A 27,602-nucleotide genomic window follows, 5' to 3' on the forward strand; every position below is an offset into this window, starting at 1 on the left:
GCTGGTTGTTAATGAATCCTGCTTTGTTTTAAAATGGTTTCATATATACTGGGATTTGATTTTTTTTTCTTGTTTTCATACTCTGCTGTTTTCTCTTACTCTCCTTGTCAAGTTCTTGCCATGCATGAAAATGTTCTTAAGTGTCCTACACCAGGCTGCACAGGCCGGGGCCACGTAAATAGCAACAGGAATTCCCACCGAAGGTAAGGATGCCGTCGCTGGACACCAATCTAGAGGGAACAGTGCCTCCGAACTGCAGCCCTTCTAGCAGTCCATTGGTGGGGGGGAGTGAGTGTGTGTCGTTGTTCTGTTCTGAGGATTGACAGATGGTGCTTCGTGTGCTTTATCCATTTTAAAGAGTAACACTTATTCATGTATTTTCTGAGGAGAACGAGTGTGCGTTTGCTGTCGTATGGATGAATTGATCCACGGAAGACATTTTAAGCAAGCTTAGCTTTTTGAGTGGACTTTTTTTTTCTTTCTGTTTTGATATTTGCTAAACAGCATTTGTACAAAACAAGTGGCATGACTTCTCATGGGTGTGTTGCAGGGAGAAAGAAGATTTTTTCAGCAACATCAGGATTAGGACAGAGTTCTTGTTCTCACACTTCACTCTCCTCAGAGATTTTTTCTAGTCCATGAAAAAAATCTACACTAATCCTAAATTATTAGAGTTTTTTAATACATGAGGAACATCATTTTAAATACACAGGTGTTAACTTTCTTACTGACCAGTCTTAACCCCTAAGTACTTATCCAGCTAAAACTGAATGGGAATCTTGGCTGTTTAAGAAACATTAAGAACATGTCTCATTACACTTAAAAATGAGAAGGCAGAATTATTAGAAGTAAGTATTCTCGTAAAAAAAAAAAAGATCAGGGGAAAAAAGCAACTTTTCCATAGTTTCCTAAAATTAGTAATAGATTCTTAGGGAAGGGATACTACTGCAAATTAAATTCTGCCAAACAAATTTTGAAAACGTTACTTTAGTGTTCTGCATGTCATAATTTTCCCACAGAAAAATAATAAAATCTTGCATATTACTTTACAATTTTAAAAATCCAGAAAATCTAAGAGGATAAGAGGGTAAAAGGAACTGTGCAATGTTCCTGTTATTGAATTCCTTTTTACTGTTGACTGTAGCATGAAGGCTTAAGGGAGTACAGGTACTGGACATTCAGTCTTACCAAGTTCTGGGTTACTACAGCCCCTCATATCAGCTGCATTTCCCCCAGAAGACTCTTGTGGGTACCAGCCTGCCTGCAATAAGCTCTGGTACCCCTTCTCTGCAGTGATGCTGCAAGTAGATGCAGCAGAAACCTCTGAGAAAGCTTTATGGGAATTACTGCTGCTTGAAGCAGCATTCACTTCTGGCTGAATAGCCACTAGAATATTTGAGGTGTCTGAGGAAGAGCATGTCAGTGGAGCGCAGCTGCCCCCTGGCATGGCTCCAGAGCTGCACAGAGTTCCCTCACCCTCTGCAGAATTAGAGCAGCGAGGGTGGCCAGGGGGGAGCACTCTGCAGTCTGTGCTCACCTCTATCTGCAGATTTTGGGGCATTTTTATGTACTTCACTTTTTTTCTTTCTTTTTTTTTTTTTTCACTTATTTCCTGTAAATAAGGGAACATCTGGGAATGCACTGATTTGCCTTTCACTTTAATTTCTATTCCTGTGGAGAGCACAGAGAGCTATGGTCACATAAGCATGCAATAGACTGTGACAAGGAAAGGAACCCCTCCATTGTCAGGTCACAGGGTTTTACAGCTTCACTAAGAGCACCATCTGCTGGCATCAATATTTTTTTTTCTCAGTTCTAAATCTTCCATAAGATTCAGGCTTATTATTGCCACGTCAATAACTGTTCAGCATTAGCAAATCTAATTGAATTTCCAGTGCAGAAATGCTTTTCATTTCACATCATCTACTAATAGAAAGCATACTTTAGTGGCTGAAATTCATGAACAAACACTAACAGTTGACATGTAGATTTAGCAACCCAAGGCAAAATTCTGCACTCATTTATATGCCTAGCAAAAAGATTGGAGTTAATGGCGTTGAATGAGGTGTGAAGCAGCACAAGATTTGGCCTATATGGTGTTGTCATTTAATTGTCTTCAGGAGCCGTTTCATTGACAACATTTGTAGATGCATAAAGGTCACAAGTCTGCTAGCAGAGCTGCACAGTAGATTCCAGTTTATATTCTCCTCTCCTACTGGTATGTTCCCTGGCTGACATCCATGAATAATCTACCCATGTACTGTGAGAGAAGAAGAGCAGATGTAAGATTTATCATGCAACTTTGAAAGCAGAAGAAAAGAAGTCTATTCTAAAGAAAATACACATGATCAAAACATTTTTGGAAACCCTTTTCCTTCAGATTCTTCCTGATGCTGGCTAAGGAGGAGAAGGAGTAATTGGATCAGTGCTATAATGTGAAACTATGCAGGACAAGACAATTAAATTTCCTTTCTGTAATTGCAGCCTCTCTGGATGTCCTATTGCTGCAGCAGAGAAACTGGCTAAAGCTCAAGAGAAGCATCAGAACTGTGATGTGTCAAAATCAAACCAGGCATCAGATCGGGTTTTAAGGTATTAGAAATCACTATAATACTTATTCTTATGCAGAATTCATCACACATTCACCTAATCTGAGAATTTATATTTATATACATTGTATATACATATATATCTCCTTTAAAGAAGAGTTAGAATTAGGGCTTCTGGATCCAATTCTCACAGTGTATTTTTCCCACTCAGTTTTCATGGGGGAGGGTTGGTAATTATTTTGGCAAATACATGTAAAGCTGAAAAGCTCATTTTTGTCTTAGGCATTGTTTGGTGTAAAGATGACTGCTGGAGTGCAAAGTCTAAGAACAGTGTGAAAAAAGTTGGTATCTTTTGGGAATAAACTAATATTTACCGGTAAGTCTTGGTTTTTTCAGCAGGCTTTTACTAGTAAATATCAGTTTAAATTAAACCAGAAGCCCTATCTGCATTACCAAACCGGTAAACTTTTGGCAGGACATTTGGAAAAGTACCAGGTATAGCTTAGATTCCAAAATAACATCAGGCTTAGTTCTTTGTCTGTCTTCCCCCCATTCTCTGCCAGGAAGGACAAAGAAAAGAAAGAGAGAAGAATTGTCTAAATTTTCATATGGAAGGGACCTTTAACCAATTTTATATGATTATACTCCTTTTCTTCATCCATGTAGGATTCTGTATTTATCTGAAGTTGCATCCAGCTTTGTGCTATTGTCTCCTCTTTTGAGATATATGGGTGGAAAAAATATTATTTCTAAGGAGCTGAAGTGTGAAGGATGCATGTAAAGCAATCAAACTTCTGCACGATTGTACCAGCCTTATGCTGATGATGCCCCAAAAGCTGCAGAATTTCTCCATGGATACTGCAATATCTGTGGGCTGGGATAGGTACATCCCTCCCAGCTACCTCAAAGAGCGTGGAGGAAGTGCTGCAGCTTTAGTTCCCAGAATTTCCTACTTATCCCATAGTTCTCAGTCTTTAGCTGTCTTCTAGATTTAAGAACCGATTGGGCTACTTAAAGTTTTCTATAGTATTATCAACACCATTCTTCGAATATTCTCTTAAAAGTTCATCTAATCTTGATGGTCTTTTCAAAAACCAGTATTTCCATGGAGCTGGGAAGATAGAATTATGGTTCACATCTACAGAAGATTTTTCATCATTCCTGTTGACTATGCTCTCCTTCCGCAGATTTTCTTTTTGATGGGCTTTATCTTAACTGCCCCTAATTCAGTTTGCACAGCTTGGCATATAACATCCCACAGAGGTTTCTTAGAGAAGAGTTCTTCAAATCCCATTAGTAAAAAAAACTCCACTCTTTGAGGGAATAAAACAGTTTCTCACTTGATGGAAAAAGACAGATCAAAAATGCAATGGCTTTTACCACTGCTCATTACAGAGAAGCCACTGAAGTTAGTTGCCATAGAAAGCAACTGCTCAAAAGCAGCACCCAGTTTGCTGGCAAACTCCCTAGGATTGTTCTGCCATCTTAACTTCACTTGTGAGCTGCCTTGTGTTTCAGGTTTTATAGGCAAGTCAGGTAATTCTTTCATCTTGTCTCTTGCTTCCCTTTTACCTTTAAGTCATTGAAGTATTTAAGATGAACTTGGCAGCTATTTATAATATTTGCGTGCAGGCAGGTGGAGATGTTTTAAGAGTAAATCTTGAATATTTGTCTTCATCCCAGTTTCCATCCCACCTGCATTTGAAAGTTCTTAGTTAAAAAGAAATCGGATTCATAGGACTTCTGTTCCACTAAAATTTTGGATTTGCACCAAATGTTCAAGATCTGAATTGCAGGTTTTTGGTTAAATATTGCTTATCTTGAAACAGGATCAAACTATTCATATCAGCTCATTGTATAAATAAGCCCACTGTATTTTGTGGGGAACAAGTGTCTAAAGGAATAAGCATACATAAATCAAAGGGAATAGTATGACTGATATGATTTTTGGGTGATCTTTACATAAATATCCTGAATAAGTTTTATGATAATAAGTTCATTCAGGAAAATATAATATTTAAAACCTATTTTTTACATTGAGCACAATTCACTTTATTAGTCAACATGATACTTCTGGTCTCAACTGAATTTATGTTCCTATGAATGTTCCTTCCATTTCCTCTGGTTATAAATGCAGTAAAAAAAAAAAAAAAAAAAAAGAAGAAGAAAGAAGAAAAAAGAAGAAAAAAGAAGAAGAATAATAGATATGCTTCTTGATTCCAGCAGAAGCACCTCAGATGTACTGTTCACCATCCTCACCTCCTGCTACATGCAGCAGGTAGACATGCAGCATTGTGGAGCAGTTGCTTCCTAGGACCCAGTCACATAACACTTTCTTAAATAGGTAGGGTTTGCAGGATCTGGCCTTCGTTTGCCTGCTTTGAGCTGATGACTTCTCTGTCCACATGCAGAAGATGGTGTGACAGTGGAGTTCACTGCAGCGTTCTTTCACTGAGATTTCACAAGTTTCTCAAATGACTGAATAACATCAATCAGGGCTTCTTCTGCCTGTCCTCCATCATCCTAAATGAAAGAGATATTTAACTGAAACAGTTTTATTTTGTATTCATTCTCAGGACCTTCCTTGAGGTGTGCACCTGTGTGTCAGGAATTGCAGCTCCTGCCAGAACCTTGCATTTAAGGATTAGCAGGACCTGCAAGGCAGCAGCTCAGAGTCAACAGAGCTTCTGAGACTCTTCTCAAGATGAACATGGATTTGTATATTGAAGGATGAAACAGGAATAGTTACTTTTGAAAGCACAGAAGAAAACAGCATACAAACAACTGTGTTGGAAGAAATATGGAGGAAACTCCATAAATTAGGTGGAGCTTCCCAATCTACTTTTTCTTTTTGATATTTAAAGAATTTGTCCAAACTTCTTCTGTCAGTCTGCTTGCCCCTCTTTAATTCACCTCCCAAAAGAAAAAAATGTTTGCTTTGTGGTGCAATTACAAGGGGAAAAGGAAACACTGAAGTATTTTAAAACAGAACTTTAAAATACTTTTAGCTGCAGGATACATTTAGTGGCATTAGAATTAATTTTATCTAGGCTTTGTTCAAGGAAATAAATATTGTTTGTCTGCTGAAAATAACCAAACTAAGGAAATGCAATAATATATTGCTGTCTCTTGAGTACAAGAAATAACTAAGATTTTCTAATCTGAACTATAAAATATGCACAAACATAGTAAACTGAACTGCATCTAACAAACTGTACATATCTTTAATTTCTAGGCCCATGTGCTTTGTTAAGCAATTGGAGATCCCTCAGTATGGCTACAGAAACAATGTCCCCACCACCACACCCCGCTCCAACTTGGCCAAGGAACTAGAGAAATACTCTAAGACTTCGTTTGAATATAACAGTTATGACAACCATGCCTATGGCAAGAGAGCCATAGCTCCCAAGGTGCAATCCAGGGATATATCCCCCAAAGGATATGATGGTAGGAGGTGCACACTCTTATACATGAGAGACAAGTTTGCAGTTAATCATGTTGTTGTATATGTAAACATCATACAAATAAGACATGTTTTCATGTTCATACAGTATTATGAGGAATGCTATCATATGTAAGTTATTTTAAAGGCCTTTTAAAATAAATGTTTTTTATACGGTGCTTGCTTCAGTATTGTTGCACTGGCAAAAGACATCTCCAGCTATTAAGCTCCTGGGATGTATTGAGATGGCAATAAAAGCTAAGTAATAGAGATAATCCTTATGTTACTGTGTGGGACACCTGGCCTCAAGGGTCACATTAGGACTCTCGCCTCCGTGCGGCAGTTCAGGTAACCCAGAAAGGTAACATACTTGCTCTGTGGGGATGTGGAAGTAGAAAACCTGGGCCTCATTGCACTTCAGAAATCACTGCTACATACTTAAAGAGGTATTTTTGCTTATTTTGTCCTCACAAATACACTGGTTGAATTCCCTGGAAAACCTAGCATATTTAAAATGTTCAGGAGAAGCCTGATACTAGCTTCAGTTCAGGAGAAGACAATGGATGGAATCAGTCAGGCAAGAGGTCTTTTTATTAGGAGAGAAAAATTAACTACAGGATTAAAAAGGATTGTAGTTTTGAACACATCAGGAATTTTTCAGAACAATACATTTATATATGCATATATATTCTATGTGTGTATATATATATATATATATATATATATATATATATACAAAACTAAACCATACTTTTTTTTTCTTTTTGAGTGCTAGCAGTTTATTTTTTTAGTTAAAATATTTGATACTACTCAGTGACTATTATAAGAAATTTCAGGCAGGTGTCAGATTTTTTGTTTAAGAAAACAGAAAGAAACATACTGTACAGAAAAATTTATGTTATTACCTGAATACAGACTGACATTTAAAAGTAGTTAAGAGAACAAATAGAAAATTACTATGGCTCTTGCCTTCATATGTCTGATATTTTGGATATTTTCCTTTCTCATAGAATTAACAGACATATTCTTGCACTATAGCAGAATGGAAGAGGGTTGTGAAAGGAAACTATTTTTACTAAAAGACTTTTATTTTCCTCATACCTTCATCTTATTTGTCTTTATTAGTATAAGGGCTTGAACAGCATTAAAAGTAAAGCACTAACTGTAACTGTGGTTAGGAAGATAATGAGTATACATTAGTATAAGGTAAATTAGGTATTAAATATTATTATATGTATTCTGTCTACTTGTGTAGAAAGGAAAGCATCGCAATACTGCTGGGGTTCCTGTGAAAAAGCTTATTTTCGGATCAAATTACTGATGCATAAGCAATTGATACATATTGTTCTCATTTAAGACCCCTTTTTCAATAAATAATGACAAACTCCACTTTTTCTCCCAATCCACCAGGATTTCAGAGTACATGTAACATTAAGCAGAAGTTTACAGTGGCCTTAAATTATAAAAGGCTATGTTGATACAGGTCACTGTCTTTATGCACACTCATCTTCCTTTGATACAAATAGGAATTTTTCTTGGCTGTAGGACTGGGACTAGGTTGCTTCACTGCTCAGTAATGTAAGCACAGGGGACTGAGGGACACTGCATACCTGTGACTGATGCTGGTATAGCTGGTGTAGGGGGCTCGTGTGTGCTGGGAACAGCGGAAGCCTGTTAACACTGGAGTGGGTTGGCTGCCAACAAAGGCTGCTCTATGGCTTTGTTCCATGCTCCTGGCTGTGCTGGACACAGTGCACACTACACCTGGTTCCAAGTGCTGTTTGGCCAGACTGACCTGTCAACATGGTCCCAGAGGTGGGGCCTGATTTCAGTTCTTCTTTTCCCTGTTAGTGATTTTCATGAAACCTCTAGGATTCACATCTCTGAAATTTCAGAAGTACTCCAATGTATTTGGCTGCAATTGGCTCAGGAAAATCAGTTGAATTCTTAGAATGATGAAGTCCTGGGCACACTGAAATTGTTAAAACACTTTGGCATTGACTTTCAATGGAACAAGGATTTTGCTGACAGTTATTGTAAATAACTGAATATGAAAGAGATTTCAGGAAGAGACTCTTCACTTAAAAGAGCCACTTGAAAAAACACCACAGTATTTTTAGGTGGATTTATATTTGTATATAAAAATATTAATTATTGCTACTAAAGACTTTATGGAGGTCCAGAGGGCACACCTATTATGTATGTCAGTAAAGCAGGTTTATGTAAAAGCAGATTCAGTTCTGAAAAGTCATCCTGAAAAAACCAAAAGTACATCTAAGGTTTTGGGGGGAATGTGCAGGTAAACAGTGCTTTGGTTCTGACTATATGAGAGAAGTAGTCTTAAGGATATGAAAAATCAATAGCTTCACATGTCAATTCTTTTTTAATGGTCAGCTAGTATGGTATTTTCATCATCAGAGAAAGGGATTATATCTTCAGTAAGTGTACAGTTGGGAGTGACATGAACATAAATAGCTCCTTTGAATTGTTTCCTTGATAAGTTTTTACAGTATGGTTTACTGAAAAACAAACAGAAAATATATACTTTGGATTATTGGGTAGGGTGATCTAGTAATTCTTGACTTTTTTTTTTCTTTTTGGGCTTGTTTTTCCTTTGAAAGCAGTTGCATAGTGTATTGGATGCTGGGCTTATGGTACACAGCAGTAAAGATAAGAAAAGCTGGACACAGCAGGCAGTGGTGATGGCAACACTTTCAGTTGCTTAGGAGATGGCAGGAATTGTTGTCATCCCACCAATAGGCCTGGGTCGTTCTGTCAAAACACTGAAAAAATGTTATTATGAGTGGGATTTATCTGACCATATCCAGAGTTCTGTAATGTTAGCACCGACAGCTGAGTTTGGCACCCCTTTCAGATTCAAGAAGAAGGGTAGATGCTTCTCTGATTTAGTTCATCTTTTCCTGAAGTGCTTGTTTAAAACTGGTCAGGTGAATCATGGCCTGAAAGTTCCTATTTTTTTCCACTGCCTATATAGGAAGCCTGTAATGACTAGGTCAGGTACCTGAAATTAGGTGAGATGAATCTTTTATTGTACAAGTAAAAAAATATGTTGAAACCACAATTAATTTACTAAAACATGCAGTATTTAGACCATATTGGGGATGAAGGTGCCTGGGCAGAACTGAATTCCACTCCAAATACCTTCCTTTTGTCTTGTTGTGTTTGGGATCTCTCCCAGTCCCCCGCTGTTAGTTAGTAAAAGAAGCCTTTAGACTTTGAGAGGTTCTTTGTAATCAGCCCCTGGGAATAATCTGATGGAAGCCCAGTTTGGGTATGCAGCTGTTTAGGCCTGTGTCTGTTTTTAATGGGGAAGGTGTTCTTCACATTTGGTTTCACTCTGGATTACAAAGCATAGATGGACTGCAGAGCTTCGTAAACCTGGTGCCACAGGGGTGGGCATTGTATCAAGCAGAACTATCTGGTATTGAAACAATGCAGCTTTCCCTTCATTAGTGAACAGATTGATTTTATTCATTATAAATCGACGATCTTTGTTTCTCTGAAAAGCTAATGTGAAATGAATAGTCTGGGTTACGTGACTCATCTTCAAATGCACAGCTGCAGTAACGTTAAGATAACCATGGCCATTTCTCTCCAAGTAAGTTTTGCTTAAATTATTGGTAATCTGAAAGCTAATAATTGTATAGTACATCTTCAAAGTGTTTTGCAAGTGAATCACAACACAACTAAATTTTAGAAGCAACTTTCTGTTTGTAGAGAAAATGAATTCAAGGGATAATGTAGTTTGACCAAGGCCACAGAGGAGTCCGTATCAGAGCCTGCATGAGTTTCTGATGGTTAGTCCTATGTATAAAAGCTCCCTCTTTCCCTCCCTCTCTTTAGCACACATTCTCATATATATATATATATATATACATATATAAAATTTCACATGTAATATGTCTCTTACATGTCTAAATGTGACCTGCTATAACAAGACTAACATTTTCTGAAAATGACAAAAGTCTTATTTGTTCCAATGATTTTTGAAAGATAGTTCTAATTTGGCACAGAGTGCTTGCTGTGTTAACATAACACAGTAAAAACTGAATTATTAAATTACTTGCTTCCTTAAGTATAGGAAAATTCTTGCATGTCTTGGATACTGTGACAAAGTAACAATGGATAAATGCTGAATTTTTAATGACCACTACTGACTACTATATTAATAATGAAACTCTTGAGAAACAGTTCACAAATTTATTATTAGTGGATAGCCTGCTAGTGTAGTGCTACTATGTGTTCAAAACAAAAAAAAAATGTGATGAATGTTTAGCATTCACTTCACTTAAAAAAAATCACACCCTGTGCATTATGTGGCTTTCCTGAGAAAACTCCATCTGTTATGATTTAAGTAAAACACTATTTCCTTTGCAGTAAAAATAATGCCATGATTTTTTTCAGTTCTTTAGAGAAAGGAAGATGTCATAAGCTCTAGCAGAGATGTTTTGCTTTCAGATACTTCTTTTGAACCCTGTCTGCCTACCATAGCAGCCCATGGTTCACAAATGGGCTGTGCTCATGGGAGCAGATTATTATATGTATGTCTGTTCAGACAAATACAAGTGAAGAGCCTGGCATTTAAATTGAGCCCATCACAGAAGAGCTCTGTCTAGGGCCTGACCTTTTTTGTATAGCTCTCTAATCAGCATGCTAGTTGGTTATTGTTACACTGTGCTATAAGGTATGATCTCTGCAGTATACATTTCCATCTTAAGGGGAAGTAGTTGCTGTAATATGCATGGATGTGTCCTCTGACCTTGACTTCTATTTTTTTTTCTGAAAATACATAAACTTATACATTTTGGAGACGAGCTCACACTTTCTTGCATTTTTATAAACACTTTTAAAAAGCTTATCTGGGAAGAGGGTTGGGGAAGTAAGTGGGCTAATAGGGCTGCTTGCCCTTACTGCTGTAATACCTTTGGTTGCAAGGAGCATTACTTAGAAGCAGCAGCAGTGCTGCCTTTTGTTTAGATAGGCTGGACGCGAGCACTGGCAGTGCTTTGGCTCTTCTGTGGCCACCTGTGGCTTGTGGCAGTCACAGCATCACTGCCCACAGTGGGAGCAGGGAGGGGTGTCTTTGGTCCTTACTGGTTTTATGAAGAGTTATAGGTGCTCAGGTTGTTTGAAAGGGGAGGGAGGATTTTTCACTTGTACCTGTTGTTGCCATATAAACAGCCATTGCTTCTGCCTTTGTCCAAGTCATGGTAAAACTAACACATGACAACCACCTTTTTTCTCCTGTCATGCTCCTGTCTTTGGGGTGACCGGTGCCATAATATTTGCCTGTGGTGTAGGAGGAAATAAAGCTTTTAGGAAGCATGAGGTGTTTGAGGACATATGGGTAGTGCTGTGGCCCAGAGGCCAAGCTCATCAGCCTTGCAGTGGGTTTGATCTCCAGTAACTCTGGGGAGTTCTAGGCCTTAAACTAACAGTTCCTCATGTAAATAGGAAAAGGTCCCATAGTTTTACATTGCCTGTCATTATTAAAAATGAATGAGCTGAGCAGACTGTACCTTATGTCTGACTATATATGTGGGGTAAAAGCAGTGTTTGTGTTTTTATTGTTTTCAAAATCCAGCCTGTTTGTCAGAACAATTCATGATCATGTCATGCAGATTTTTACAGGGGGTTATTTCATGCAATCTCGCACATGTAGCATATAAAACTCACAGACAGAAATCAAGAAATACAGCCATCATTCTTATTGCGGGCTTTTTTTTTTTTGGCATTGGTTACTGTTCCTCATTATAAATTTCACCTCCAGCAGTTTGTTTTCCTCTTCATTTATGCAGAATGCTCCTTCTTTTGAGTCATCCTTGTCATGTTTCTTCCCACAGCTAAACGCTACTGTAAGAATTCAAGTCCAACCAGCAGCACAACAAGCAGTTATGCCCCTAGCAGCAGCAGCAATATGAGCTGTGGTGGAGGCAGCAGTGCCAGCAGTACCTGCAGCAAGAGCAGCTTTGACTATACTCATGACATGGAGGCAGCACACATGGCTGCTACTGCTATTCTGAATCTCTCCACCCGCTGCAGGGAGATGCCTCAGAACCTCTCCACTAAGCCTCAGGATCTCTGTGCAAGGGTAAAAATTAGTAAATCTGTTTGTTGATGAAGATTTCTCTTAACTGTACTTGCTCTGCAGCCCTGATTGAGAGAAAAGCTTTAGTACATCTTGCCTTTTTTTTCCCCTCAAAATTAACATAATCTGGTGGCTCTGCTAAAGCAGGGAGAAAAAATAGCAAAAGAAAGATACAAATTGCTCACAAGTATCACAGGAAATCATGATGGTTTTATAAACTAATGATACCGATACCATGTACTCCTTTTTTAAATTTGTCTCTTACCATAATTATAAAAGATGTTTGGATTGCTCAATTGGTACTAATTTTACTACTGTTTGTGTATTGGGGTTTTTTTGCAAAATGCAGTTTGGTTCATACATTTGGTGAAGAGATTAAGATTTAACTCTTCATTTTCATTTAAAAGGCACAAATGGACCTAAGCTTGTAAGATTCAGTGCAGAGAAATCTGTAGTGCTGTATGTATAATTTCTTGCCTGTCTGTGATACCAGAGTTTTTAAGTCAATGCATAATATATTTGAAATTAACCAATCCTCTGGTACAGGTGACTTAAAATGTGCATAACAGTCTTGCAGAGTGACTGCTGTTCTGTATGTCCATATAAAATGGCCATACAGATACAAATAAAAGCTTTTGTCATTAAGCTTTCTGTATTAAGAAAAAACAGTGCACTATTAACATTCGTCAAAATTTTAGTAGATTTAATTTTTAACTTTAAAGTTTTGCCTCTGATAATTGTTCAAAAATGAGTACTTAATATGCACAATCAAACAGTACAGTACTGCCTACGGGAGACCACTAGATGGCTGAACAGACAGATGCAGTGCAGAGGAAGCATTTTTATTCTGCTTGTAGAGAGATTTTGAGCTGGCAGACATGTTCTCTTCTTCTCCTATAGACAAAGCTTTGCTTTCCCTTATTGTGCAAACCGCCTCATGTTATGATCATTCATAACAAACTAAACCTGTAGCAGTAAGTATTAGTAATAATCATGCTCTAAGCCAGAATGGACTTTGTTTTCAAACACTGCTTTTTATATTAATTGATTTAATACTGTTCAAGTGGGAAATCTCTTTCTCTCATGTAAATAAATGTGGTTCTTCTCTATTCAGTATGATGGGAGAACTTGGGACACAATGCTAAAAATCTTCTGCGTCTAAGCCAGAAAGGGCCTCTTTCCTAATGTGTCACTATATTGCAACTGAAGGAATGAGTCTGAGGAGATAATCAAATACTTTCTAAATTAAATTAGCTGGATAGCAGCAATTAGATATAAGCTCTAACAAAAAGCAGTAATTCAGAAAGAGAGATTTGCATTTGCAGTGTTTTCCTGCCACTCTGTTGTTACTCAAGAGGAAAGAAAGTCACCAGACATACAAGGAGTCAGTCAGATTCACATTCATTTCACAATGAAACCAAATTTCTCATGGAGCACTTCATTTTTGGAAAGATGAGGCATTCTCTATGGGCATTTTTATCTTATCTGTCTGTAGTTTTAAAATTTTGTGTTCATTTTAATATATATTATTTCTCCTTATCTAAACACTTTGTTTGTTTCTGCAAAAGAGCCGATACTCATCCCATTTTTCACAGTACCAGTTGTCACAGAAATTGGAACAAATTGTTATCAGAATTGGTACATTAATTGTTAATACATGTTCATCTGAAGGGAAGGAGCTGTTAAATGCATTTCCTCATTAACAAATGGTGTCCAAAAGGACTTCTTTTGGTACCCTACCTCCCTGTTTAATTTTCTGACATTATCTATTCAAGCACTGACTGCTAACGTAAAAGAAAAAAAGAAACAAATATTATTTAATGTTAGCTGGTTTTTGTTTCTCCAATCACCCAGATGCATGCCTGGACTGAAAACAAGAATTATGCAGATGTTACCTCACAGGTTACTTCACCTGTCACAGAATAAATGAAGAACATAAAGACAACGGCAAGAAAATACCTTTAGAGCTTTCTCCTTTATATATCAGATTTTACACTTATGTGCTGAGTGGCAAGAAGGTACTGAAGACTCTCCCCTTTCCCCCCAAACATCAAATTAGCCATTCAGGAAGAAATCTACTTTAACAGCATTAATGTTGTGTAACAGCATCATGCTATGTGTAGGAGGGGGCTCAATGCTTACAATCTATACAGGAATGGAAAAGCATTTTATCATTCTGCTAGGCAATCAGATTGAAGAAGAGGTAGCAGTTTTCTAGTGTGAAGCTGAATTAACAATATTTTTCTTATTTTGACAGAATCCTGATATGGAAGTCGATGAAAATGGGACGTTGGATCTGAGCATGAACAAGCAGAGGCAGCGAGATGGTTGCTGCACCATTTTGACCCCACTGGAGCCAATGTCCCCACAACGACAAGCTGTGATGAACAACCGGTGTTACCAACTGAATGAGGGTGACTGCTGGGACTTGCCAGTGGACTACACTAAAATGAAGCCAAGTAGGATAGATGAAGATGATTCCAAAGAAATTAATGTATGTCTTTTTCATCTCTATAGTTCTTGTTGCAGTCTAATTTTGGTAATTCATTAATTTTCTGGAATTTGGAGGGAAATAGGAAGCAAAATTAGTATGTGACAAAACTGGTGATTTTCTACAAAAAGGACTTTTTTGCTGGTTAATCTTTAGGACTGTATCATACTGGCACACATCTGATCTGTGACTAAGTTCAATACGACAACATTTGAACCATGAATGTGAATCATGTTTTCTAACAGTATCATCTTGTTAACAAATATTTTCTGCAGTAAAGATGTTTTGCTATATCCAGATTATGTTACTCTGTATAAGCAAGTTGACATAACTGTGCAGTACTAGGATAATCAGCTCTGAAGACAAGATACTCCCCTGAATTTGAACACCATAAATGATGTGCTATTTGAAATCATGTATTACTTAGAGATCAATTTAAACAAAGCAGCAGAGTATAATGTAAGCTTTCAACTAATCTTCTAGATTACTTATATGCTCTTGATAGCTCTGTGTAAAGGGCCTGCATTAATGAAATACTTTTTTATCAAAAATACTAAGAATGGATATAAGAAATCAGTGTTACTTTTCTACTTATAACACCAAGACAGCAGCAACCCTTTAAACAGAAGAGGCAAGTAAAGAAAATATGTCAGTGAATTTTTATTGCTTTTCAAAACAGAATAGACAGGACACTGAAGAAGTCTGCTGACAAGGTTCAGTGACGCTGCTTTTTTCTTTCAGGTTTTAAACCTTATCCATTCTGCGGCTTAAAATCCCGCACTCAGTTCAATTTAGTTGTTTGAGGACTTCTAGTTGGTTTATAGCTAAAAATTAGGCTAATCATTTGTTTAGCACATCTCTTGCCAATTTAATTAAACCATAAAACTCTTCTCAGTATCTTTGAAATATGTAACGAAGTGGCATTTTCACTAGATAGCCTGAATGCATTCCAGCTTTGGTGGTACAGTTTTGCTATTAGTTTCACTGAAGTTGGCAGGAAATCTGTCACTATCAAGGAAATGTGAGGTAAACCAGCATGTTTTTTCTGAGTAAGAACTCCCTGCTTTTACTATGTTGTTTATAGCACCATCTGCAGGAATCCCTGAATCCCTGCATTCAGTCACTGCATTCCTGAAATAGATAGACTTGAATTTCTGAGCATCACTAAAGTTAATTACAAATTATATCATTCTGTCTCTCGAGACAGATCCACTGAGATTCATCCCAGACTGAGATGATGTGTGTAGATGTTAAGATTGCTTCTCTTTCAACTTTGAGGTGTTCTAAATCCTTAAAAATGCTATTTAAGATGGCTTTTTGATGCATAAGATACTGCATTTAGTCATCTTTTTTGCATTTCCTCTCTTGTGCAGTGACTTTAGAGAAAACACCTGAGTCTTTAGAGAAAAATGATATGACAGCTACAGAAAAAGCTTGGAGTTTTTCCTTTTTATTTTTTTAATTAAATAAATATTTTACATATTGTGAAGTCTTAATCAAAATATTCAAATATTATTCATAAGTTTAGTATGTAAAAGAATATAAAATAATTTCATTAATTTTCTCTGTCAGAGTAGGATAAGAAGGAGATACCATCTGATGACTCTGCTTTGCATTATTTTGTGTAAGTTGTGACCTTCTCTAGCTGAAATTAATATGTATATATTTGCCTGTAGCCGGAAGATTTGGATCCTTTCCAAGAGGCTCTTGAAGAAAGAAGGTATCCTGGTGAAGTTACAATCCCAAGTCCTAAACCCAAATACCCTCAATGCAAAGAGAGCAAAAAGGATTTAATAACGTAAGCATAATGTGAGGTGAAATTATTTCTCTCCTTTTAACTTTTTCTCTCTTTGTCTTTTTTTAAACCAACGAATACATATACGCCTTGCAGTATGAGCATGCAACATTTGCAGCATATAAATGTTTCAAACTGCCAGTTAAGTAAAGTGATAAGCTAACGTGTATTTGCTTGTTCTTAATGATGCTATATTGTATGGAGACGCCATTTTCATTTAAACCTGTTCATTTTGCAGCTTTTCGATTAGGATGCTTACAACCCCTTGCAGTCATTGCAGCTAAACTGGAAACAATGAAACTTTTAAAAGTTTTTTTTTAAACATACTTACTATTTTGGCTGTTTTTGTTTTTGTTTGGTGGCAGATGTCCAACACCAGGGTGTGATGGGAGTGGTCATGTGACTGGTAATTACGCCTCACATAGAAGGTGTGACTTCATTTTTTTCATGGTGGATTCTGTCTTTTCAATTTATTGTTTTCAGCTTACCTCAACAATGCTGTCAAAGTAAAACGTTGAACTATGTGTTAACCCTTTGAGTAATATATGTTGATCTTAAAAGCATGCTAATTTGTGTGTTGTATAAACGTCTTTTATTTTTAAATAGATTACTAAAATTTCCAAAGTATTCCTTAAGCATTTAAGTAGTTAACCCAGGAATCTCCAATATTTTTGTTACATTTTTCTAGTTCATAGAGAAACAAACAAACAAACAAGAACATTTACAGTATGTAATTTTGGAAGTAATATTGATAACTAAATATATTCAGAGGGTTAACTATATTACGGAATTCAATATTACAGCACTTGCCCCATCGCTTTTCTGCATTACAAACTTTTACTTTTTAATTTTTATGTTGTGTTTGTTTGGGAGTGTTCAGTTAATGAGAAGGTTAACATACTTGTATGTCCTGCCATGTCTTACAGTTTATCTGGCTGTCCCTTGGCTGACAAAAGCATTCGGAGTATGCTGGCCACAAGCTCACAAGAACTCAAGTAAGATATAAAGAACAAATATTTTCTTTATAAATATTTATTTGACCACAAATTGTGTAAATTTGTATCAGAAATTAGAAATGCTGTCTGGAGAGCTGCTGCAGAAGGGGCTGATCCTGCTTGGAACATGTATTGAAGTCTCTAGAAATTCCATACGGGGGGCTCTGTACATAAGTCTATTGATCTAGTGTGTCCTTTTGTGTGTCCATTAGGTGACAGGAATGGACAAAAGACAGAACTTCTGGAATTTCATCTTAATGTTTGAATTCCTATTCAATTTTTTTTTCTGAACTTTGAGATTGCTAGTTAGAACAGAAAATTCCCATACAATCAGACTGATGAAACACTTCTGATTACACAAGCAGTAAAGCATTGCAGTTTCTCAGACACAGTTGGAGGGAGAACAATTTGGTTTTCCCAAAAGCTTGCATAATTTTCCCCAGGTTCGTATCATTGCTACCAGCCTAATGCATTTTCTCATGTGACTATGTTTTTTTAATGTTTACTTAGTTATCCTCTGCTTAAAATGAGTTCTTTACCATTCCTTTCAGTTCTTTGGAGTAACAGTTTTGACCTACGAATGTTAGAGAATCATGAGATGTAGCTTTGCTCTGTCTTCCTGCACATATGCTCTACTGCAACTCTTTGTGTGGAAGAACTATAGCATTTATTAGTGCTATGACAGGGCGGTGCTCCTGAGCTGGTAATTTGGTAAAGATGGAAAAATGTGCTCAAGAAATGAGGAAAATTCAGTAAGGAAAGTATGAATGGATACCACATGCTGCCAATACTGCTTAGCAGTATTCTGTTTTTACAATACATTTCTTGAATTCAGTACATATGCTGATTTAAAAAAAACCCAAACAACTCTTGATGTAAACCATGGGAAAAATAAGAAAGCAAGCATGAGAAAACTGCTGGAGTAAAATTGCTCTCTAGTTTTACCTAATCTAGTTGCTACAGGTAAACAATACATGGAAAATTTACAGCTGATTTCCCACAAAGTAAAAAATAATGTTTTGAAACTATTAGTTTAGGTCATGCTGATATATGCTGCCAGAAGAATATGTAATAGGCAAAAGGGGATGTAAATGAGATCAGGGAAAACATTTAAGTATAAGCAGAGAAAGACATGCACACCTCAGAGAAACTCAGATTTGGACCCAGATTTTGGGTTGGGACGGGTCAAATGGTAGAAGTTTGAGGAAATGTAAATGCATAAGCAAAACACAGTCAAGACTCTTGAGGCAGCATGAATATTTTAAGCAAACCCTTTATAAGGTTTCTACTTATCTTAGGAAGCTGTTTCTGAATTACTTCATCTTCTCTGCTTTTCTCAAACATCTGCAGTCAAGGCTGCTTGGTAGAAACCAGGAAGAAAAAAATCCCAAAACACCTAAACTTGAGGTCCCACTTCTATATCATGACACTCTCTCTACTTATTTCAAGTTTTTCCTAAGCAAAAAGCAACTTTAAGTTAAAATAATATTTTAGGTGCAAAATCTATTATTTATTATTCATTAGCATAAATTATTAATTTAGCAGTTATCATTATACCAGTTGAACCCATAAAACTGTTAAGTTTCAAAATGGCAGAATTTTAAGCAGGCTTACTTAACTCAGTTCTCCTTTGTATTTGTACTATACGGCAGTTCTTTGTTTTCTGATCATATATTTTTCCACAGGATAACAAAGTAAATCATTGCACAGGACAGATAGTAATCATTACATAAGCAACTAATGAATTTCTTCTCTTTTCCTTTATTATCCCATGTGAGGCTCTGTCTATTATTCACTCCAGTTTTCTCAAACTGCCTTCTGAGGATAGACCTATTAATTCACTCACACATTTGTCACTACCATCACCACTGAGTGTTTCCTAATATATTTAGTTATTTAGTTATAAAATATTTTATTTTTCATCTGCAGTTATACTCTGAAGTAAATAGGGTTGGTATTATCTTCATTTTAAACCAGAAATTTAGGTATATAATTTTGATTGCTCACTTGGATACTTTTAAGACTCAATTTGTCAGTTCTTCACATTGTAGAGAACTGTATATGTTCAAAGCCTTGAATTTGCTTGGAGTTATGGGAAGATGCAGATCTATGTAATGTAATTGACCCTTTGTGAAAAGGGATGAACTCTGCAGAAAAAGCAGGAGAGTCCAGTTCCAGAGCAGCCATACTGTCCTTTCTCTATCCCAAAACTCTAATCAGTCCCAGCTTCCACTTGGCCCATTTACTCTGTCCTGTTTTTCTTCATCATTTTGTTCCCTGTCTCAAGCTCCCTTGTCTGATCAGCCCATCTCCTGCCTTCATCACATTTATATTTTTATTGTCCTCTGTCTCTACATCCTGTGAAGTTGGTACAGAGACAGAAATAAAGCTTCTTAGCATTTCCCACATATATTTGAAAGCAGGGAAGTAGGAGTCCTATGGATGGCAGCATCCTTTACACAGCTCTCATTTATGCTCTTGTTCTCTGCTTAAGATGGAAGAAGATGTGATCATGTAAATGTAACGTGCATGCACAAAGCAGCTAAACCAAAGCTACATAAGAGAATTTGATTTTGAAATTTTTGAACTGTGAAGTACTTCATTTACATTGTGTGTGAGGTCTGGGAGTATAATTCCCTTGTTTCTAAAATGAGGAAGCAGAAGCTGAAAAGAAGCAGAAATTCCATAATATGGGATACTACTGGCCGTCTGTCAGGCCACCAGCCACCATGGGACATATTTGTGTCTGCTCTGGGCTGCTGTCATAGCAACAGCAGTAGAAACTTTAGTGATCTGCATGGACTGGCACCAGGAGGAAATGGGGAACATTGCTGGGATGTTTCACACATATTTGCTGACAGCAGAAGAATAGTGAGAATCAGTAACCTTGGCTCTTGCCCCAGCCTGTAGAGGGAAATGTATGCACATTTTTTACCTGTAACACAAGCTGAGATCCCTTTTGTCCTTTCCCTACCAATCGGTACGGTTCTCATCTCTTCTTCATCTTTTATTTCTTGTTCAGGTTTTCAATGTTATTTTTCCATTCTTCCATAAAGATATCAACCTTTGTAAAATTCTTGGCAAATACTTGTTTAATGTATAGGGTACAGAGAACAATTGATATTGTAGTAGAAAAACTGATAGTGCAGCATAGGAATCATATTTCTGGACTGCATAACCTTGAAGGATTTAATGCTTTTATGGCTTTACCGCGTATCAAATATTACACATGTTCTGGTAAAGCCTTCATATCACATTTTACTGATACATGATCTCTTTGTGTGTATTTTACAACACATACAAATAATGTAAAATGTAGCTTCCTGCCTAGAATTTTGCTAACGTGCTATTTTTTTTTTATCCCAACTAAAATACAAAATAGCAGACATTTCAAATAATATTCATTAATAATATAATTCATATAATATTCACAATCAAAATAATACAAGAATCGTACAAGGTTAGAGAAATGTTTATTTTGCTTAACAGTCATGCTTATTGTATTGCCATTTGGAAATTGTGGCTCCAAGATTCCATTACTCACATTTCCTGGCTCTCAGAATAATAATGTTGCAACTTTCAGTTAAATTGTTCCCGGGTCAGTCAGCATAATTATTCCTTACCACCCATGCTTCTCATCTGTAAGGGTTCTTGCTCGGGTTTACCATACAGATTGCACAATTTTTCATTTATTTTCACCCAAAGCTCAAATAGGAAAGTGAGAGCCTTTGTACATAGCTTGTCAGCCAACTAAGGCATTTACAGCCTGGTCAGTGTTCTCCAAATAACAGAATAATATCTTCTGCTTTAATTCTCTGTTACTTATGCTAAAAAAAAAAAAAAAAAAAAAAAAAAAAAGGGGGTTGACAGCTTTAAAGCTGTCTGAAGAAATCAATATATGGCAAGGAACCAAACTTTTCCAGTATTAATATTTTGGTTATAGTACTTGTGAAAAGCAACTAATTTTTAAAGGACCTAGGAGCACTATATTGATAAGTAAAATTAACTATGATGGGAAAGCAGTTAACAACCCACCCAGTGACAGCTACCAGTATTAAAGTACTCATAAATTAAATTCAGTGTGATCTTACCAAGGGGCCTTTTCTTATCAGTTTTCTTTATTTATTCCTTATCATAGCAGGATTTTCTAACAGTTACAATTGCTTCTAAACTGTAATAGCATTGTGGAATTATAAATACTGTTAAAACCAGCATTTTGAAGCACTTTAAATCCTATTCAAAATAAGTAAAAAAAAAAAAAAACCCAAAGCTAAAGTTAATTATTGTTGTTTTAAAAGGACACATTTTGTTAATCAGTAAATCAATCCCAACTAAAACACAACTGACTGTGAGAATTTCTACTTGGTGTCCTGTCAATATGGGAACCTGGGAACCCAGGTACCAGAGACTCCCAGAAAGTGACAAACTTATTTCTAGTTAGTGCTACTTTGATGTAAAGATAATCACAGTTTTTCAAAGGCCATGGATATATATATATATATACATATACATCTACACACACACACACACACACACACACACACATATACATACATATATATATATATATATATTTACACATGCACATATATGTATATACCTTAAGTGTTAACTTGGTCTGCTGTGGAGCTAAATATCCCATCCTCAACATCTACCCTTGTTGTCTTGGGTCAATTTTCTGCCAGAAAATCCCATTATAGCTTATCCTGAAGAATCTGATCCTCAGGAAGATTTGCAGTTTAACCAGGTGCCTTCAAGTTTGGATACTTCCTGAAAACTGTTGTAGTTTCCCCAGTCTTTCAGTCCCAAAGCATCTGTGTGGATTTTCTTGTTTTCTGTGGTGGATGTCTTTTGGTATTTTCTATGGAGAGAGGAGTGCAGCCTCCTTTCCCTCACTACAGTGAAACCTGAGAGCTTTTGTTTCCCACGTCTCTTCTTAACTCAAAGTGACGAGCTCAGTCTATTTTTGCAAGTTCTCCACAATAAAGTAAGAGTTGGAATTTCTGTGCCTCCGTCTCTTTTCCATGTCATTCTGCCACAGTGATTTCCATATACTTGGTGATCTTCTACTCTTACTCTTAACTTCCTTTCACACATCTCCCTGTTCCCAGAGGTGTCACCCTGGCAGTGTTCACATAGAAAAGTGAATTTCTCTGAAGCTCTCCCTGTTAGCCATGATTCTTCTTGAAAAACAACTCCGTGCAGTAGTGTTTTCATGAAAGGATAACCTTACCGCATACTTCTAGGGAAACTTCTATATTAATATATTATCTATTATTTATTTCTACTGATGTGATTTTACTACAATTTGCTCAGCAAGAACTGGGAAGAAGAGGCATCCTCCCAGAAATGGAGAAACTTCTGTTGTCTTTATTCTGATGAATATAAAAAATAAAATACTGGAAAAGAGTAGTATTTTCCTCCTTGCTGTAGTCATCCTGTAAAAAACAGGCCTTTTCAAATATAAATTTTAAATGCAGAGACAAAAATTATCAAATATATTAGTAAAACACCACAGGAACATTTCCCTCTTTAGATAGGCAACCACATTATTCTTGGACATTGACCAGTGCCTGTACTATTTTAAATCATGATAGCTCTCCCAATATACAGTCACTTAATGTACTCAAAATAGTTATTCCTGCAGAATTCTGGTAACCTGATGGAGTAAATTCCCCACCTACATCCTGTGTTTTCCACTTGAGGTGTTTCTGATCTTCCTGGATGTGCATTTGATGTTTCATTTGCAAAGAAGTGTTATCCCTTGCCTTGCCTTCCATTTCCCACCTTCCCCTTCCCTTTTCTCACTGAGATTACATCTGTCCTCCTCAAAGAATACAGCAAGACTGAGACCTATTATATAGTTTTCACTCAGTTTTATCTTAGAAAATTACTCTTTGTTGCAAGAGAAATAATAATTTCCATTCCTATTATCACCTTTTTACTCCTGATGTTTATGTCTTTTTTTTCCACATGGAAGCTTAATAGAAATTGTCATTACAGTTTTTCTTGAATACTAAGGTTTTTGAGCCTAGTGAGTAATCTCGTGTTAAGTTGAAATACTCCTATGATGCTAAGTATGTATCCTTTGAATCTGCAGACACTTTTTGAAATTCCTTGATGCTTTAGCTAACTTTTGTATAGGAAATGTGATTACAAGGACCGGATGTGCTGTATTTGGAGAAATGCTAAAAAGTGCTTGAGTGAGCCATTTGTAAATGATAGTGTTTTATTAATTTATCTGCAATGTTGTGGTAAAAAAAATGAACAAACTGTAGTTTTTGATGTGTTCTTAAATTGCAAGTCAGTGTGCTAGTCTAATTTAAATTATTAAAAACAAAACCAAGGAACATAGATCCCCAATTATTAGTTCACCTATAAGGAATAATCTTTCCCATTTTGCTCAACAATCCTTGGGCCAAGTGAAATTAGGAATCTTATGTGGTTTCAGTGGGTTTTTTTTGCATTTTTGTTTCCTGTATTTATTGCAGATTTCCACTTGGATACCTTATCTTTGATGGCAGCATGCATGCCTGGCCAGAACAGAACACCTTGGGCTCTGTTCCTGCACTTCTCAATACTCAAATGGGCACTGTAGGTTATACCTAGCATTTCCAACCTCATGTTGTGTGGTGTTATGATAATGTCCTTTTGTATAGAAACCCATCATCTGCAGCAACCTCATCTCTGTAGTCGCAATAAGTTTCACATATGGAAGTGGCTGGGCTTTTTCTCTGTTAGAATAACTCATTCAGACTCTGGTAAGGTTGAGTCATTCCATTTTTCCCACTTAAGTTTGTCAACTTTTGTCTCTGAAATGGAAAACACTTGAGTTTTGTTTACATAAGACCCTTCATCATTGTTTTCATTACTCAGAGGTAGTCTTAAAAGCATGTACTAAAAAGCTCCTTAAAAGCCATCTGCATATCAGTATCTCTGATGCTGTGAAATGTTCCATGCAGGCACGAAATTGTTTGCATGAAGCACCTTGCAGAATCAGGGCCTTAGTAAGTTGTCAATACTATGAAATGCTCTGAAATGAGAGGCTTCCTTTGCATAGTGGTATCTACAACAGCCAAACAGTTCATGGCCTGTTTCTTTATGTACTTAATTATTCAAAACAAAAGATAACAGTAGCTTGTATTTTTTTTACAGTTTGGATTTGAATCAGTATTTAAAACCATTTGCCAGTCAGTTATTACCAAAATAGTCTCAATTCAGATGAACAGTCACTGAATTAGAGTAATTTTTTCAAAGCAACCTGTATGACTTAAAGAGTCTTCGTTTTTAGAAGTAATATAAGTGGTGGGCATCCACATCCCTGCAACTTCTATATGCCTGACTTTGAAATTGGAATTTGGTGTCTGCAATAACAACTTAGGCAGTTTTGAAGATACATTCTTTAGTTCCCAGATCTTCACTAATCACCAAATATTTCAGTGTGAATGTTTGTTTGATGGTTTATTTTAATTTTTGAAACTTTTCTCTTGTCAGTCATTTTAGTGCCATACTGTGCAGTTTCTAAGCAACTGTTCTGAGAGGAGCACTTAATTGTGATTAATTATAAATGAATTTGTTTAGCTGTGTTAATATGCCCAATGAATCTCTCTAAGGCCTTCTTGTCTTGGAGTTTTTCCATTTGTACAGTTGCCTCTGTCTTCTTTGAGTTCTGTCATACTTCTTTGTCATTGAACTTGTCCTACATAATTAATCTCATTCAGCCTGGCATTTGCTTGTAATCAATTCAAGGGTCTTTTCTTTGGCACAATTTGGTAATTGTGCAGACTCCCATTGTGGTGTTGATCATTTTTGCTTCAAGTCAACAGATCATAACCAATTGCTCATTCCATCCAGATCTGCAAAGATCTGCAACATGATGCTGTGGTATATCCCAAGTGCTGAGGCAATCCCCGTGGGAAGTTGCATAAACTATACAGTTGCTAAAAGGGGAGTTAAAATGCAGTGTTTTGCACTTTCTGTGTTTGGTCAGACTTGCCAAAACCCTTTAATATATACCCCAAAATAAAAGTAATTTTGTCACTTGAAATCCTAAACATGATTGTCCAGATCCTCAGTTGGTGTAAATTAGCATAGCTCTGCTGCCTTTGGAAGAGTTACGCTAAGATACAACAGTGATGATCTGGGCAGATGCCCTCAGCTACTCTCTTGGGTTAGCATTCATGTTTGATTGCCTTATTTTTTGAATATTGCCTTAAATTCTTTGAAGTTACAGAATTCCTTGCATTATTTGGTTTCTTAAAATGGCCAGTTGCTAACTTAATTATGTGATGTCTGTATCTGCACAGTAACATCTGATTTTGCCATGCAGTTAAAATCATCCCTTTACTTTTATCTCAGTGCTATTGGGACTTTATGTGGCACGCATTTTTTGCAGCACTGTAGTATCTATATCAATGTTTTATATCTCTAAAATATCCCATATCCCTCATAAACACCTCATCATAACCTTCTTTTACAATATTTTTGTATTCCCAGTAAGTGGAATTTACATTTGCTCATCTGCATGTAAAAACTGCTCTCCTACCCTAACACACACAGAATTTCCACTGCTTCAAAGTCTGTTGATTTCTCTCCTTCCACAGATAACAACACTGTGCTCTTTCAGCATGGCCTCAGTTGTATGAAACAACCTTAAACTTTGAGGAATACTTTACCATTGGCCATCATTGATTATTTTTGTATGCTTGACTGTGCTTGCACTGTACTCAGCTTCAGCACTACATGTTTTCTGTAATAAGGAGGCAGAGGACTAAAGTATAAGTACATTACTATCATTAGGTATTATTTTTTTGACTGTGGAAAACAAATGAAAAAAGACAGATCCTTCAAAAAATTAATCTGAATAAATTATATTTACTATTTAGTTTCCAGAGTTATAAGATTGACATAGTTTCATTCAAATAATGAGCTGTAAAGTAGTCAGTCAGAGTGATATTTAAAATGCCTTCTTCAGGCTACAGAGTTAACAGTACACCGAGATGAACAGAACCTAGTTTCCAAATTTTCAGACTGCAAATTAATGGGAACATTATTATGAAAGCAAATGATCATTTAAAAGAACTATACTTTATTCAGAAGAGATTACATACCCAAGTATTTTTCTTCTATATTAAATAGGAAAAGTGTCAAAACATACAGATGCAGTTTATAAGAAAACCAAGTCACAGACTATATTTTCTTTTTTACAGGTAGAAAACTATTTTTTCTAGGCCAGTCTGGCACTTTTCTTGAATACACGGTGCACATCAAAAGTATTCTAAAGAAGAACTACAAAATCACAACTTACTGCTTTTACCAGTAAAACTATGAGCTTAGAGGTTTTTTGTTTCCTTGTAGAAACTGATGATAGCTGAAAGAAATAAAATGACCCTGCTTTAAATGCAATCTATTGAATGCTGAATTCAGAGTTTAATAGGTAAAAAACTTTCATTTTTGACTCTATGATTGGAATCCCTATTTCAGTAATGAATCAGACGTGATGTCAGACAACTGGTAAAGAATAAAAAAAATCTTAATTATTTCTTTAAAATATTTGTATTTTTTCTTTTAAATCACAGAGTTATTACTTAATGGAGAGTGAATTCAGTAACTGCTGCACATTTCACAAATAAGTTTTAATTTAAAAGCTGTAAATGTGGTTATGCTAGACACTGCAGAGATATGCTGGACACTGCAGAGAAAAATGGTTTTGTTCCCCATGAATAAGAGTTATAAAAAATTAGAGAAAAAAACTTCAGGGGAATCATTAAAAATTATATGAAAATAACTGAATAATTTTTAAAAATGATAGCTTATGGGTTTCTCCTCAAGGCTTCTCCAGGAACCATTGTAGGTGGTGGTTTGTTTTCCTCTGATGCACTAATCAAGCAACATCTGTCAGGAAAGCGTAAGTATTTTCTATAAGTATAGGTATCTTGAAGGAGGGGCAATGGCCTTGCTTTTGAATAACACCAAATACAACTTTTGTGACTTGAGTGTGAAGAATCTGAAAGAATTAAATTATTAAGAATTTTTTCTTTACTTTTTTAAACCAATTAAGGTTTGTTCCTAAACATTCCCAGTCACAGAAAAAGTCCTTTAATTGTTCCAATTTTTTACTGAGACCTAATCTGAAATATTTTTAAGTGGCAGAATCATAGAAACACAGAAAGGCTTAGGTTGGAACGGACTTTAAAAATCATCCATTTCCAACCCCTCTGC

At 36.3% G+C, this 27,602-nt stretch overlaps 1 protein-coding gene across 19 annotated transcripts in view; it reads left to right on the forward strand.

The window, feature by feature from the left end:
- MYT1L (myelin transcription factor 1 like) overlaps positions 1-27,602 on the forward strand; it is a 316,920-nt gene that overhangs the window by 241,191 nt on the left and 48,127 nt on the right. For 9 of the 19 annotated variants that reach the window (XM_068183536.1, XM_068183538.1, XM_068183539.1 and 6 more), the window contains 8 exons: positions 113-203; positions 2,485-2,592; positions 5,785-5,996; positions 11,856-12,103; positions 14,358-14,594; positions 16,268-16,389; positions 16,752-16,814; positions 17,313-17,381. In XM_068183536.1, coding sequence (XP_068039637.1) covers positions 113-203; positions 2,485-2,592; positions 5,785-5,996; positions 11,856-12,103; positions 14,358-14,594; positions 16,268-16,389; positions 16,752-16,814; positions 17,313-17,381 — 1,150 coding nt within the window. Of the gene's footprint in view, positions 1-112; positions 204-2,484; positions 2,593-5,784; positions 5,997-11,855; positions 12,104-14,357; positions 14,595-16,267; positions 16,390-16,751; positions 16,815-17,312; positions 17,382-23,872; positions 23,976-27,602 lie in introns of all 19 variants that reach the window. The other 10 variants (XM_068183543.1, XM_068183544.1, XM_068183545.1 and 7 more) reach the window with 3 other exon arrangements.

Source organism: Anomalospiza imberbis, chromosome 3 (assembly GCF_031753505.1).
Source record: "Anomalospiza imberbis isolate Cuckoo-Finch-1a 21T00152 chromosome 3, ASM3175350v1, whole genome shotgun sequence".
Lineage (NCBI taxonomy): Eukaryota > Metazoa > Chordata > Aves > Passeriformes > Viduidae > Anomalospiza > Anomalospiza imberbis.